Source organism: Primulina huaijiensis, chromosome 4 (assembly GCF_012295235.1).
Source record: "Primulina huaijiensis isolate GDHJ02 chromosome 4, ASM1229523v2, whole genome shotgun sequence".
In the NCBI taxonomy this organism is placed as follows: Eukaryota; Viridiplantae; Streptophyta; class Magnoliopsida; order Lamiales; family Gesneriaceae; genus Primulina; species Primulina huaijiensis.
In genome coordinates, this window is record NC_133309.1 from 999,719 (window position 1) to 1,014,582 (window position 14,864).

General features: G+C 34.2%; 1 protein-coding gene and 1 pseudogene across 1 annotated transcript; both read left to right on the forward strand.

Moving 5' to 3' along the window:
• The first annotated feature begins 588 nt into the window (after window positions 1-588).
• Window positions 589-4,255, forward strand: LOC140975093 (uncharacterized; annotated as a pseudogene).
• A 1,647-nt stretch (window positions 4,256-5,902) lies between these two features.
• On the forward strand, window positions 5,903-10,102 carry LOC140975888 (uncharacterized). The gene is made up of 4 exons (XM_073439814.1): window positions 5,903-6,892; window positions 6,993-7,349; window positions 7,456-9,441; window positions 9,541-10,102. The coding sequence occupies exons 1-4, from the start codon at window positions 5,971-5,973 to the stop codon at window positions 9,897-9,899; spliced, it is 3,624 nt and encodes a 1,207-aa protein (XP_073295915.1). The 5' UTR covers window positions 5,903-5,970; the 3' UTR covers window positions 9,900-10,102.
• The last annotated feature ends 4,762 nt before the right edge of the window (window positions 10,103-14,864 follow it).

Here is a 14,864-nt window from a genome sequence, read left to right on the forward strand (position 1 = left end):
TCATATATAAATAAGAAATATAATTTATTATAATTGGATCCCGAAACTTAAACCTCGTACCAAACTTGAAACCTTGGCATCAGATATACTAGCCGCTTACTTGAAATTTACAATCCTATACTATCGGCAAGGTATTTAATGCATAGATATTTACATGACATTTGACATAACAATTCTTCAAATCATACTATTTTTATCCATCCGACAGTCTCCAAGATTCTCATTATTTCATGGAGAAACTCTCATTTTTACTTGCTTTTTCAGTTCTAACCTTACTCAGTTGTCCTAAATTTATCACCATTGCAAAGACAAATCCGAACTTGACGAGAGATGAAGAATCACTTCTTGCATTCAAATCAAGAATCACTTCAGACCCTTTCAATATATTGACAAGAAATTGGTCTACAAACAATGGGGCTTCATTTTGTTTTTGGATTGGTGTTTCCTGTGGTACCAATCGTAGGATCTCATCCCTGGACCTCCATGATTGGAGTCTTGAAGGTACAATTGTTCCACAACTCGGGAACTTGACGTTTCTGAGATATCTGGACCTCAGTTACAACAACTTCTCAGGCCGAATACCGGAAGAATTATCCGGTTTGCGTAGATTGAAAGTGTTCAACTTAGGACACAATAATTTCAAGGGCACTATTCCATTTTTTCTAGGTGCCTTCACAGAACTTAAGCAAATCTTGCTGAATGAGAACAGTCTTACCGGTGTCATGCCTCGTCTATCCAACCTTTCGAAATTGGAGCTGTTCAATATATCGGAAAATCATCTATATGGAACTCTTCCACAAGAAATTGGCAATCTTTCTAGTCTACAGATGTTTGTCACTGGGTCCAATCAGTTGACAGGATCAATACCATACTGGCTATTCAATCTTTCATCCCTCCAAATGATTGATCTCATGAATAATAGCTTTTCAGGCAAGATCCCAAAGAACTTGTGTGAAAATCTGCCTGAACTCAGTACACTCCGGGTATCCTACAACATACTTTCTGGGGTGATCCCTTCATATATAAACAAGTGCCAATTCCTCCAGTTTCTGTCCTTGTCGTATAATGAATTCAATGGAAGCATCCCAAAAGAGATTGGAGATTTGACACTGCTCAAGGAATTATACCTCGGTGGGAACGATCTTGAAGGTGATCAGTATTTTCATTCTTGTCTAACTAATGGTTACTAGATCTTGTGCATATATTTGAAAGACAGAGAAGTATATCATACGATGCGATTCTTGTTTTTTGTGGCTAACTTGTAGGTGTTATCCCAATGGAGATAGGCAATCTCTCTCATTTAGAGACATTAAGCATACCGGAAAGCTTCTTATCAGGGCAAATTCCATATTTTATCTTCAACTTGTCCTCTTTGATACAAATTAATTTTGCTTACAACAACCTCTTTGGAAGCCTCCCATTAGACATTCAGCTCCCAAATCTTCAGAATATTTTTCTTCAGTCAAATCATCTAAACGGACGTTTTCCGCCGGGGTTACTTGAGTGTGGAAAGCTTTCGGGTCTGAAATTGTCGAACAATGAATTTACTGGTTCTATACCAAAACAACTTGGGAACCTGACTCAGCTGAAGCTGCTGCTTTTAGACCTTAACAAAATGACAGGTTCTCAGTCTTGTTACATATGCTGATATCATCTATGTAGTAAAAGTTCATTTTAACCATTGATTCAATAGTTACCTGCAATATATGTGCTATTCTTGTCACAGGTCAGGTACCCTCCAAGATCGGCAACCTTAAACTCGAGCTGCTTTACTTGAGAGGAAATAATTTTTTTGGAATCATTCCTGATTCTATTTTCAACTAGATCTTTCTGCTAATAACTTCAGTGGTCGACTACCTAGAAACCTAGGGACTTCACTTCAAAACTTGGACTTGGTCATTCTAAATAACAACCACCTCTCTGGGACGATCCCTTTTAGTCTAAACAATGCTTCTAAGCTTACTCTCATCGACATCTCCAACAACTCATTTACTGGTATTGTACCAAATCTTGGCAATCTGAGACTTCTTAAAGTGCTTGATGTGGGAGAAAATAATTTTACAGCGGGATATGCTAATCGAGAATTGGAATTTATCTCTTCCATGACCAATTGCCCTCATTTGGAGGAGATGGAGTTATCAATGAACCAATTCAACGGCATCCTTCCGAATTCACTTGGGAATTTATCCAAATCCCTTTGGTATTTTAGCGCATTTGGTTGCCACATTAAGGGATCCATTCCTCCTACAATTGGAAACTTGACAGGCCTCAAATCTATATCTTTAGATAGCAATGAGTTAACAGGATTGATCCCAAAAGCGGTGGGGGAACTAACACAACTGGAAAATATATATCTTGAACACAATAGACTGCAAGGACACATTCCTACAGAACTTTGCCAACTAAGCTTATTGGGAGACTTGTACTTGAGTGACAACATACTCAATGACACGATACCGACATGCTTTGGGGACTTAAAATCTCTCAATAGATTGTTCATAGACTCTAATAGGTTTACTTCTACGGTACCAAACTTGTGGACTATATCAGGTCTAATGGAACTAAACTTATCCACTAACTTCTTAAGTGGCAGCATATCAACAGATATTCAGAACTTGAAGTCATTGTGGAATCTTGACTTGTCTTGGAATCAATTTTCTGGTGATATCCCAGGCTCCATTGGCGAGATGCAAGTTTTGGAGAACTTATCTTTTGCACATAATAACCTTCAAGGAATAATTCCTCCTTCTATTGGAGACCTGCGGGGCTTGGTATCTCTGGATTTTTCTGATAATAACATATCTGGTGTTATTCCAAAGTCGTTAGAGAATCTTATTTTTCTAAGTTATCTTGATCTATCTCATAACAGACTAGAAGGAGAAATCCCAAGTGGAGGGCCTTTCTTGAACTTTACAGCTCAATCTTTTGTTATGAACCATGCACTTTGTGGTGATGCTCGACTGCAAGTCCCACCTTGTAATGTCGAAGTTGTTGATAAGTGAAGCTCAAAACATGTTTCCTTGATCAAATACATCATAGCTCCTACAATATCAGTTATTTTAGTGGTGACCTTATCAATCTGGATATTGAGAAGGCGTTCTGTAGACAAGAAACATCAAGTCGAGATCTCACCTCTTCTTCACTGGAGACGGATTTCTTACCAAGAACTTCTACGAGCAACGGAAGACTTCAGTGAAGTCAACAATATTGGAAGAGGGAGCTTTGGTTCAGTATACAAAGGAACACTCTCTGATGGCTTAAACATCGTGGTGAAGGTTTTCAACATGCAACTAGAGCGGGCAATCAAAAGCTTTCAAGTCGAGTGTGAAGTAATGAGCACCATTCGTCATAGGAATCTTGTTCGAGTCATAAGTTGTTGCAGCAACATAGATTTCAAAGCATTGGTTTTGGAGTACATGCCTAACTTGAGCCTTGAGAAATGGCTGTATTCCCCTAACAGTTCTTTGGATTTGCTACAAAGATTGAACATAGCGGTTGATTCTGCATTAGCTCTAGAATATCTGCATCATGGGAATCCATTACCAATCGTTCGTTGTGATTTAAAGCCTAGTAACATCCTGCTTGATGAAGATATGACCGCACATGTTGGTGATTTTGGAATCGCCAAACTATTTGGAGAAGGGGAGGCTTTTCATCAGACGATCACATTGGCAACTATTGGTTACATGGCTCCAGGTGAATTTAGCTTTTTTTAGTTCTTTCAACACTACAATTTTCTATTAGTTAATCTGAACTGCCAACTAATGAGTGTTTTTGTTTCTAATTCTTGGTATCAGAGTATGGATCAGAAGGGAAAATATCAACAACCTGTGATGTTTACAGTTATGGGATCACATTGCTGGAGTTATTTACGAGTAGGAAGCCGACAGAAGACATGTTTACAGAAGAAATGAACTTAAAGGATTGGGTGAGTAAAGCATTGCAAGAAAACATGGTAAGTGAAGTTGTTGCCACTGGTTTACTTGAAACAGAAGACCAACATTTCTCTGCAAAGGAGCAGTGTGTCGCATCTATTTTCGAGTTGGCGATGAAATGTCTAGCCACTTCACCAGAGGAGAGAATCAACATGATTGAAACTGTGGTGATACTTGAAAAGATCAAAGCCTCATTTCAAGCAAGCACAACCACCAGATCCACCAGAAGACATGGTGCTACTCACTTTGATCATCCTTGACAAGCTCGATCACTTAGTGAAAAGATTATCATTTCCTTGTTAATTTTGAAGGCCATATAAGTTGTCCGGAAAATAAATTTTTTTGGTCCATTAACTCGTCGAAACTTTGATTTATAATTATTTTTTTGTTTACTCCTGACATAACGCTAGATATGACATCATATTTGATATAGTATCAACATCATCAATTTTTGGTAAAACATCAGTATTTTTGGTGACACGTCATCACTAAAACGAGGAAAGGAGATGGAGGTTGAAGAGAGTTAGTGATTTTACAAATGTGTGTGGTGATTCTAACACAATTAGAGCAAGGGTTTTGCCATGAAAATTAAGCCTATTTCCAATTTTTTTTTAATGTTGTAATCTTCATTTTTTTAGTTAATCTTCATTTTTTAATTAACTAAAAATATTAAGATATGAATATAATTATTAATTTTATAAAAATAATTGGGGGTTTTGCCATGAAAATTTGATAGACCAAGATATATCTATACTATTAATTAAACTTGAGTCATGTATACTAACCAACTTGGTCTGTCAATGTGACATCAATACAAATTTATATCTATAGTCCTACTTTAACCAAACTAATACATATATCAACAAAGAAGAAGGAAAAACTAACCTCTCTAAAGAAGAGGAAATTCTCCCATTAATATAGCTGAAAGCCATTATAAGAGCTTGAAAAACCGCTTTTCCGAAAACTAAAAATTACATAGCACATGCATTGCGTGTGTCGATCACTAGTTTTTTATTTTTACAAAAAAGAAGCGGGGAGAGTTGACAATGCCAAAACAGAAAGTCTTCATGCACCATTTATTAAAGACACAAGTGAGCTAAAAGTCTTCAAGCTAAATTATTAATTATTCAATATCTCTTAATTATGTAGCAATTAATCACTTGAGCTATGCATTAGTATTTGACAACTTCGTTTTTCGAACCTAAAAATAGGTTAACCGGATGACACTCTGGAATTAAAATAATTTATTGTACATTATGAGATAGGAAACGATATAGGGTTTCGCTAAGTGCTGTTGAAGGGATCCACGTCAGGAACCATATGTTGCGACTGTGTGAGCAGTTTGTAAAATTTGATGGATACATTTTAATGACAGTTTGGAGAGCAAAATCTAAATGAAACTTGAGTTTGAGGTTTTATTTGAAATTTTCCCAAAAAATAATCAACATTTATTCATAAAAAAGTTCAAAACTTAAAACGGATAATGAAAATAAAAAATCATGGTTTGGTTATTAATAATGCGTATATGTGATGGGAATTGCTATACAATTAAAAGAATTGATTTGGCTTAGTTATTGCCAAAATCAAAGATTCAAAATAGATCGATAGATATAAGCCAACGTAAATAAATGACAATTTTATTTTAGTCGGACAATTGGATCTTGAACTCAAAACTTTTTCATGAATTATAAGTCATCGGCAGTGAAACATTTTCTAGTTATATTTTTAAAACTTTTTTTTTTTGCCAAAATGACGGGAAAAAATGATTAAATTAAAATTGTCAAAAAAACAAAGAGATCGAACTAAAATTAAAATTTGATAACATAGATGATTAAAATTACAAAGACTAATATATATACTGCACCAAAAAGCAATTTCCGCATGGAAGCAATATATGTGATCGAAGACCAACTTTAATTAGGCAAAGCATTAAATGAATAGACAAAAACTAATTGAGAATTTGACAATAAAAATTTCTCCAAGTCATTGCATGACAATCTGACAGTCACCAAAGCTCAAAAATTCTGAAAATTTCATGGAGAAATTCCTTTGCTTTCTCCTTCTTGTTATCTTTCTATATGTGCAAAACTGTTCTAAATATATAGTTCTTGGAGAAACAAATTTGAACTTGACTACAGATGAAGAATCACTGCTTGCGTTCAAATCAAGAATTACTTCAGACCCTTCCCATATATTGGCAAAAAATTGGTCCACAAGAAACATTGCTTCATTTTGTTTCTGGATTGGTGTTTCCTGTGGTCGGCACCGTAGGATCACGGCGCTGGACCTCCATGGTTGGAATCTTGAAGGCACCATCGTCCCACATCTTGGGAACTTGACGTTTTTGAGATATTTGGACCTCAGCTACAACAGCTTCACAGGCCGAATACCGGAAGAGTTATCCGGTTTGCGTAGATTGGAAGTGTTCAACTTACAATCCAACTATTTCTCAGGCTATGTTCCATGGTTCCTTGGCGCCTTCAAAGAACTTGAGCAAATCTGGCTTAATGAAAACCTTTTCACCGGTGTCATCCCTCGCTTGTCCAACCTTTCGAAACTTGAGACATTGGTTATGTCAGATAATTCTCTATATGGAACTGTTCCACAAGAAACAGGCAATCTTTCTAGTCTACAATTGTTGGTCCTCAGCAACAACCAGATGAGTGGATCAATAACGGATGGGATATTCAACATTTCGTCCCTCCAAGTGATTGCTCTCACAAATAATGGCTTTTCAGGCACGATCCCTGTAAACTTGTGTGACAATATGCCTCAACTTAACGCGATCGAGTTATCTTTAAACATGCTCTCTGGGGTGATACCTTCAAATGTATACAGGTGTAAATCCCTCGAGATTTTGTCCTTGTCGTTTAATCAATTCAGCGGAAGGATACCGAAAGAGATTGGACAGTTGACAATGCTCAAGGAGTTATATCTAGGCAACACTAATCTTGAAGGTGACTTATATATACTTTTGTTTTTTTGCTACTAATGATCACAGTAGGAAAGCTTAAAACAAACTTTACATATGATTCTTGTGTTTCGGTTTCCTTGTAGGAGGTATTCCGACGGAGATAGGCAATCTCTCACGGTTAGAGATATTCATCATGAATGGAACCTCGGTATCGGGACACATTCCATCTACTATCTTCAACATATCCTCTCTAGTTGTGATTGAATTTTCTAACAACAGGCTTTCCGGAAGCCTCCCGCCTAGTTTTCAGCTCCCCAACCTCCAGCGGCTACTTCTTCAGTCCAATCACCTGGAGGGACATATATTTTCTAGCTTAGTTTATTGTAGAAAGCTTTGGGATCTACAGCTGGCAGATAACGAATTCACGGGTACCATACCGAAACAAATAGGGAACCTGACTCACCTCAATTTCATGAATATACAAGACAACAAATTGAGAGGTTCTTTTTTCTTCTTACAATTTGTTAAAGATACTAAAAACTTGTGTTCTAACAGGAGTTTCGATATTTTTCATGTTACCTATGATTTCATACTTCTTTGTCACAGGTGAGATACCCTCTGAGCTAGGTGACCTTAAACTTGGGATGCTTAACTTGGGAAACAATACCTTTTTTGGTTCCATCCCTGAATCCATTTTCAACATCTCAACACTAAACGAACTGGTACTTGGTTTCAGTAACTTCGGAGGTACACTTCCAAGAAATATGGGGACGTTTCTTCCAAATTTAGTGTCCCTCTTTCTAGACATGAACAACCTCACCGGCACAATCCCGAATACTCTAAGCAATGCTTCCAACCTTCAATTCATAGGCTTCGCCAACAACTCATTTACTGGTATTGTACCAAATCTTGGCAATTTAAGACTGCTTCGGAGCCTTAATGTGGATGAAAATAATCTTACAGGAGAACATCCTAATCAAGAATTGGAATTTATCACTTCACTATCCAATTGTCCTTATCTGGAGGAATTGTTTTTCGCGTATAATCAATTCAACGGTATCCTCCCAACCTCATTAGGAAATTTATCAACATCCCTTAAGTATTTCTCTGCTTATGGATCTCACATTAAGGGATCCATTCCTCACACAATTGGAAACTTGTCGGGTCTCGAATCTTTGGACTTAACTAACAACGAGTTAATAGGATCAATACCAGAAACAATAGGGGAACTAACCCAACTTCAGAATATATATCTCGAAAACAACAGACTGCAAGGGAGCATCCCCACAGAATTTTGCCAACTAAGCAGTTTGGAAGAGTTGTACTTGAGTGGAAACATGCTCAATGGAACTATACCAACATGCTTTGGCGATTTGAAGTCTCTTAGTGGATTGTTCTTAGACTCCAATAGTTTGACTTCAGTGGTACCGAACTTGGGGAATATATCAAACCTTCTGCAGCTGCACTTGTCCACTAATTTCTTATATGGAAACATATCGTCAGAGTTTCAGAACTTGAAGACACTGTGGTATTTCGACTTGTCTTGGAATCAATTTTCAGGTGACATCCCAAACTCTATTGGTGATATGCAATCTTTAGAGATCTTATCTTTGGCACACAATAACCTTCAAGGAAGTATTCCGCAGTTCATAGGAGTCTTACGAGGATTGGTTTCTTTGGATCTTTCAAACAATAATATCTCTGGAGTTATTCCAATGTCATTGGCGTCACTTATGTTTCTAAGTTTTCTGAATTTATCTCACAATAGATTAGAAGGACGAATCCCAACTGGAGGACCTTTCTCGAACTTTACAGCTCAATCGTTTATGATGAACTATGCACTTTGTGGTGATGTTCGACTACAAGTCCCACCTTGTAATGTTGACAAGTCGAGCTCAAAACATGTTTCGCTGATTAAATTCATCTTAGCTCCCACTGTGTCAGCAATCTTAGCAGTGACATTATCAATCTGGTTGCTGAGAAGGCGACATTTAGCTAACAAGAAACATCAACAAGTTGAGATCTCACCGCTTCTTTCTTGGAGGCGGATTTCTTACCAAGAACTTCTACGAGCAACGGAAGATTTAAGTGAAGCCAACATAATTGGAAGAGGGAGCTTTGGTTCAGTGTACAAAGGAACACTTTCTGATGGCTTAAACATTGCAGTGAAAGTTTTCAACATGAATTTAGAGAGAGCGATCAAAAGCTTTGAAGTCGAGTGTAAAGTAATGAGCACAATTCGCCACAAGAATTTGGTTAGAGTCATTAGTTGTTGCAGCAACACATATTTCAAAGCATTAGTTTTGGAGTACATGCCTAATTGGAGCCTCGAGAAATGGCTACATTCCCCTAACTATTACTTGGATTTGCTGCAGAGACTAAACATAGGAATAGATGTTGCACAAGCTCTCGAATATCTTCATCATGGAAATACATTACCAACCGTTCATTGCGATTTAAAGCCTAATAACATCCTCATCGACGAAGATATGATGGCACATGTTGGTGATTTCGGAATCTCCAAACTCTTTGGAGAAGGGGAGACTTTTCATCAGACGATCACATTGGCCACCATCGGTTACATGGCACCAGGTGATGTTAGCTTTTCGAGTTCTATCAACACTATAATTTCCTTTTAATTTGACGGCCTTAGCTTTCAACTAATTACTGTTTTTGTTTCTGGAAGCGTAGAGTATGGATCAGAAGGGAAAATATCAACAAGTTCTGATGTTTATAGTTATGGCATCACATTGCTAGAGTTATTTACTAGCAAGAAACCAGCAGACGACATGTTCACTGAAGAAATGAACCTAAAGGATTGGGTGAGTAATGCATTACAAGAAGACATGGTAATTGAAGTTTTTGCCACAGGTTTACTCGACCAAGAAGATCAACATTTCTCCGCAAAGGAGCAGTGTGTCTCGTCTATTTTCGGCGTGGCGATGAAATGCTTAGCCATTTTACCAGAAGAGAGAATTAACATGATTGAAACTGTTGTGATACTAAAAAAGATCAAAGACTCATTTCAAGAAAGTTCCACCACTAGATGACGTCTTTCTAGTATGTTGGACGGGTTTTTGGTGGGGTCAACTCACCCTCGCGGGATCGCGACCTTTGTCCCAACCATTGTAGCACGTGTGTCGACCAGGGCATGAGGGGGATTGTATTATTTTCACAATAAAGGTTCATAGGATAATATGTGTATTTGAGTAAGGTTTTGGACCTTTTCCTACATATAGGAATTCCAAAAGATTGAATTATATTTATCTGAGTTGCATAGCTTATAGAAAACTGTCGGTTGTTTTTCATTTTGTAATGAAGATGGAAACCAATCGCTACTCTTCGATAGCTAAATCTCGAATTAATACAGTAACATTCAAGCCACGTTACTCGAGTAAACCATCTTAAACATCTTGGTATAACTCAATAGGATAAGCAGGAAAGTTCACCCTATTGATATTCATTCGTTTCACTCGTTGGCCATGGAAATTACAAATGAGAGTTGGACAGACAAAAAAATTACACAATTAATTTAATAATTTAATTTTTTTAATTAATTTAATTTTTTTTAAAAAAATGGAATTACATATACGACTGAAATGTGTCTATTGTCATTTTATTATAAATTTACTAAAAATACATTTAACAAAATATATAGAGAGAATACTACAAATTAAAGTTGAAATATTTAAAAGCAATTCAAAGAGTTATAAGGGTTATGATTTATATATAAAATTGAAATAAAACGTATTACAATCAATATAAATTATAGTGATAATTCATTATCTTTTTTTAGAGTATTAATTGCACATTAGAATTGCATCCAAAACTCGACTCTTTAAAGCCCATGATATCGTTTTATAAGACTTTACTATATTTTTATTTATTTTAGTATTTTATATTAAAATTAATAGAGAAATAAAATTTATAGTATATAGTATTTTAATATTTGATTTTAGCAATATATCTATACCATTAGTAAAATAAGAGATGTGTTTAATAAATATACTTTTTATTAAAACTATTTTTGCAATTTCAATATGAGTAGGTCTCTTGTGAGACGGTCTTACGAATCTTTATCTGTGAGACGGGTCAACTCTACCGATATTCACAATAAAAAGTAATACTCTTAATATAAAAAGTTATATTTTTTCATGGATGACCCAAATAAGATATCTGTCTCACAAAATACGATCCGTGAGACCGTCTCACACAAGTTTTTGTCTTTCAAATATTACTCTCCTTTGTTTTTTTTATGGGAACAATGAAAAACTACCTCCCTAAAACTACCTGAAGACTTTATATACTCAATATTCCATAATTAAAAATAAATTTAATATAAATTAAGATATTTATAATAATAAAAATTTATTATAAATTTATGTAGAATAAAATATATTAAGCACATGAAACTTGTGTGCTCTGACGGCTGATATTATATAAATTGTTTGCACTTATTGTTTTAATATATCTACATTAGGAGAGACCCAACCAAACTAAGGGGAAACTTGGAAATAAATATGTTTGGTATATCTAGAACATTGTCTAGTTGTGAAGGCCCTGTTTGGACACGTATTTTAAAAATATTTTTAGTGTTTTATAAGTGAAAAAATTTAAAATATGTGTTTGCACAAGATTTTCGTAAAAAAAAATGTTCTCTAAGTATAGCTTTTAAAGAACAAATGTGATGTGTTTTTTATTGTTTTTATAATCGAAGACAATGATGAAAATCAAAACATAATATTTTTAAGCTGTAAAAACATTTTTATATAATAGTTGTTCAAACAAATTTTTATTTTAAAACAAATTCTAAAGCATTTTATTAAATTCTTAAAAAAATATTTTTATAAAAACGTTTTATAACTACTTATTCAAACGAAGCCTAAGTTGTTCTTATATTTAAATATCATGAGCAATTGTACGTGGTTTTCACATGCTCACATAATTTTATTATTTGAATAAAGAAATATAAAAAAATTATAAAAGAGGAAAAAATATATGTGAACTTTGTGAAAAGTTGGTAGAAGTTGGAGAAAAAATTGGATAGAGGTATGAAAAATAGTATAAGCACACATATCAATATTATATATTAATAAAATTATATAAAAAAAATTTTGATGTTACGCATTGACAAATAAAAGTAGTTATTACGAAGTACTCAAATTTTATATAATAGTGAAAATTTAAAAAACATTGTTTGGTTGTTGATGCGATCCGGGTGAAATGAATGAGCCGGGTCGGGTGCTACACCGGATCTGCTATCAAGATAATGAAGGGAATAAGAGCAGTGTGAGATACGGCTTTCCCAGTGACTTGCAGACAAGGAGATAAACTCGTGAATGGGCGCCGGAGGGGTGTCCGGCGTGGCCACTCCGATGCTTTAAGTCAGTGAATGACTCAACAAAAAACCAATGTAACCAAGTGATGGTTGTGATATAGGTGTAAGAGTGTAGGCAATAAAATGAATCTCAAATGCCAAGAGATAACCTGGTATTTATAGTATGAGAAATAATAATGACCTCGTTCTTCGTGCTATCTACTAATTATAGTAGGGCGGCTGATTGTACCATATATCCTGACATGTCAAATCACATACTAGTCACATCCAACCTACCTGATTTTGTCAACCACTTGGATTGGTGATAAACATAAAAATTGTACATTAATTAAATGTTTTATAATATAAATATATAGTTTTTGTTTTATTAAATGTTTAAATATTATATGTTTTATAATAAATTGTATAAAATATAAGTTGGTGTGTAATTACAAGTTTTTACTATTTTTTACAGGTTCGATAAAACAAGAATAAACTTGGCGTTGCAAATGGGATTAAGATGATTCTTGGACCTGTAGAAAGTTGATTATAATATCTACAATATTGTTGACAAGCATGAGATAAAAATCCTCTCACAATTGGGATCAAATTAAGCAACAAATAAAGTTACCAAAGGAGTGGCAGTTTTACCATGCTCTAGTATTTTGACCATATCTCTCAAATTACTTGGTCAAATGGTTTGAAAAAAATACCACAACTAGACAACTCAATTATCCACATGTTTCTTTTTATGTGAAGAAGCAAATTCGGAGAAGAAGATTTTCAAAAGTGATGTGTAATATAATATAATATCTTGGAACACCAATGAAGACTTATGTGTAAAAAAATAATATTTTATTTGTGGTTGTCTCCCCAAATTTGGCTATAAATAGGGGTGCATTGTAATGTATTGAGATATCCCTCATTCTATGAACAAACCTTTGAGTTCATAATATTTCTCTCTATATTTTTCCTTTATTTCTTCATTTAAATACAATTAGCATGTTAATTTCATATTCAAAGTTTTACACTTTGAATAATGAATAGCTAACTTCCTAAAGTTGAGATGATAAGGTGAAACTCTTGGCATGATAATAAGGTTATTAAAAGGTAAGAATCTATGTTTTATATTATTTAATCATTATTTATTGTTTATGTTATATTTATTTCTTTAAGCATTTTTATACCCTACTTATAAGTGGGAGTTTTGATTTATTGTTGCTATATGTTACACTAAATTCTTGGAACCATTTAAATGTTAGTTTGGTATTACCAACCATTTAAAGTGGATGCCTTGATTTATTATATATAAATATATTATAATATTAAATTCTTGGAACCATTTAAATGTTAGTTTGGTTTTACCAACCATTTAACTTGGATTCCTTGATTTATTATATATGAATATATCATAGTATTAATTTATTGGTACCATTTAAATGTTTGTTTGGTTTTACCAACCATTTAAAGTGGGAACCTTGATTTAGTGTTTACAAATATATATAGCACAATAAATACTTGACCACATTTATAAATTTTGGTATATATTATATACTTATAAGATAATAATTTATAACATAATATAAATATGATTATTTAATATATTGGAACCATTTTATTAAGTGGATTTCAATATTGTTCGTTAATGTTAACTTTATTAAAATACCAAGAGTGGATCCTTTAATCTCAACTACTTAAATTAAAATTTGAACAATTAAAATTTACCCATTAAAGATTCAAACAATTAAAATTAAAAAGAAACAAAAACAAAAACAAAACAAAAAGACATTGTAGTGGACTTGTAATTACCTTAGCTTCCCTGTGGATACGATATCGGACTCACCGAATTATACTACTTGTGGACAACCTGCTATTGGGAGTGCAACAATCAAAGTGACAACAAGTTTTTGGCGCCGTTGCTCGGGAAGTATAATTTAATTTCAAGTTTATTTAATTTTTTTTATAGTTTATTTTTCTTTATTTGAATTTTTATTTCTTTTGTGTGTTTTTATTCTTTTGCATTTGCATGAGCATTATTTGATCATGTACACTTAGTGGTCGACTCATTCGAAATAACTTNATTTAATTTTGTTTATAGTTTGTTTTTCTTTATTTGAATTTTTATTGCTTTTGTGTGTTTTTATTCTTTTGCATTTGCATTTGCATGAGCATTTGGTCACGTACACTTAGTGGTCGACTCATTCGAAATAACCCTTTATTTTTGCAAAACATGGCAGAAGAACCCATCCAAGAAAATGAAGATGAAATTCAATCTCAACATGATCATGATAGACGAAGAACACTTAGAGATCACATGAATCCTACACGTACTAGTGCACCTTCATGTCTAGTTTTCCCCCCCGATGCATCTCATTTCAATTTTAAGCCTGATATTATCCAACTTTTACCCAATTTTCATGGCTTAGATTCTGAAAATCCATACATGCATTTACGAGAGTTTGAAGAAATGTGCAACACATATAATGATCTAAATTGTAGCATGAACACCATTCGACTTAAGCTTTTTCCTTTTTCTTTAAAAGATAAAGCTAAAACTTGGCTACAAAATCTTAGATCGGGATCCATTCGAACTTGGGATGAATTTCAACAACAATTTTTGAAAAAGTTTATCCATCTCATAGAACAAATTCTTTCAAAAGGCAAATCATCACTTTCACTCAAAAACAAGGAGAAACTT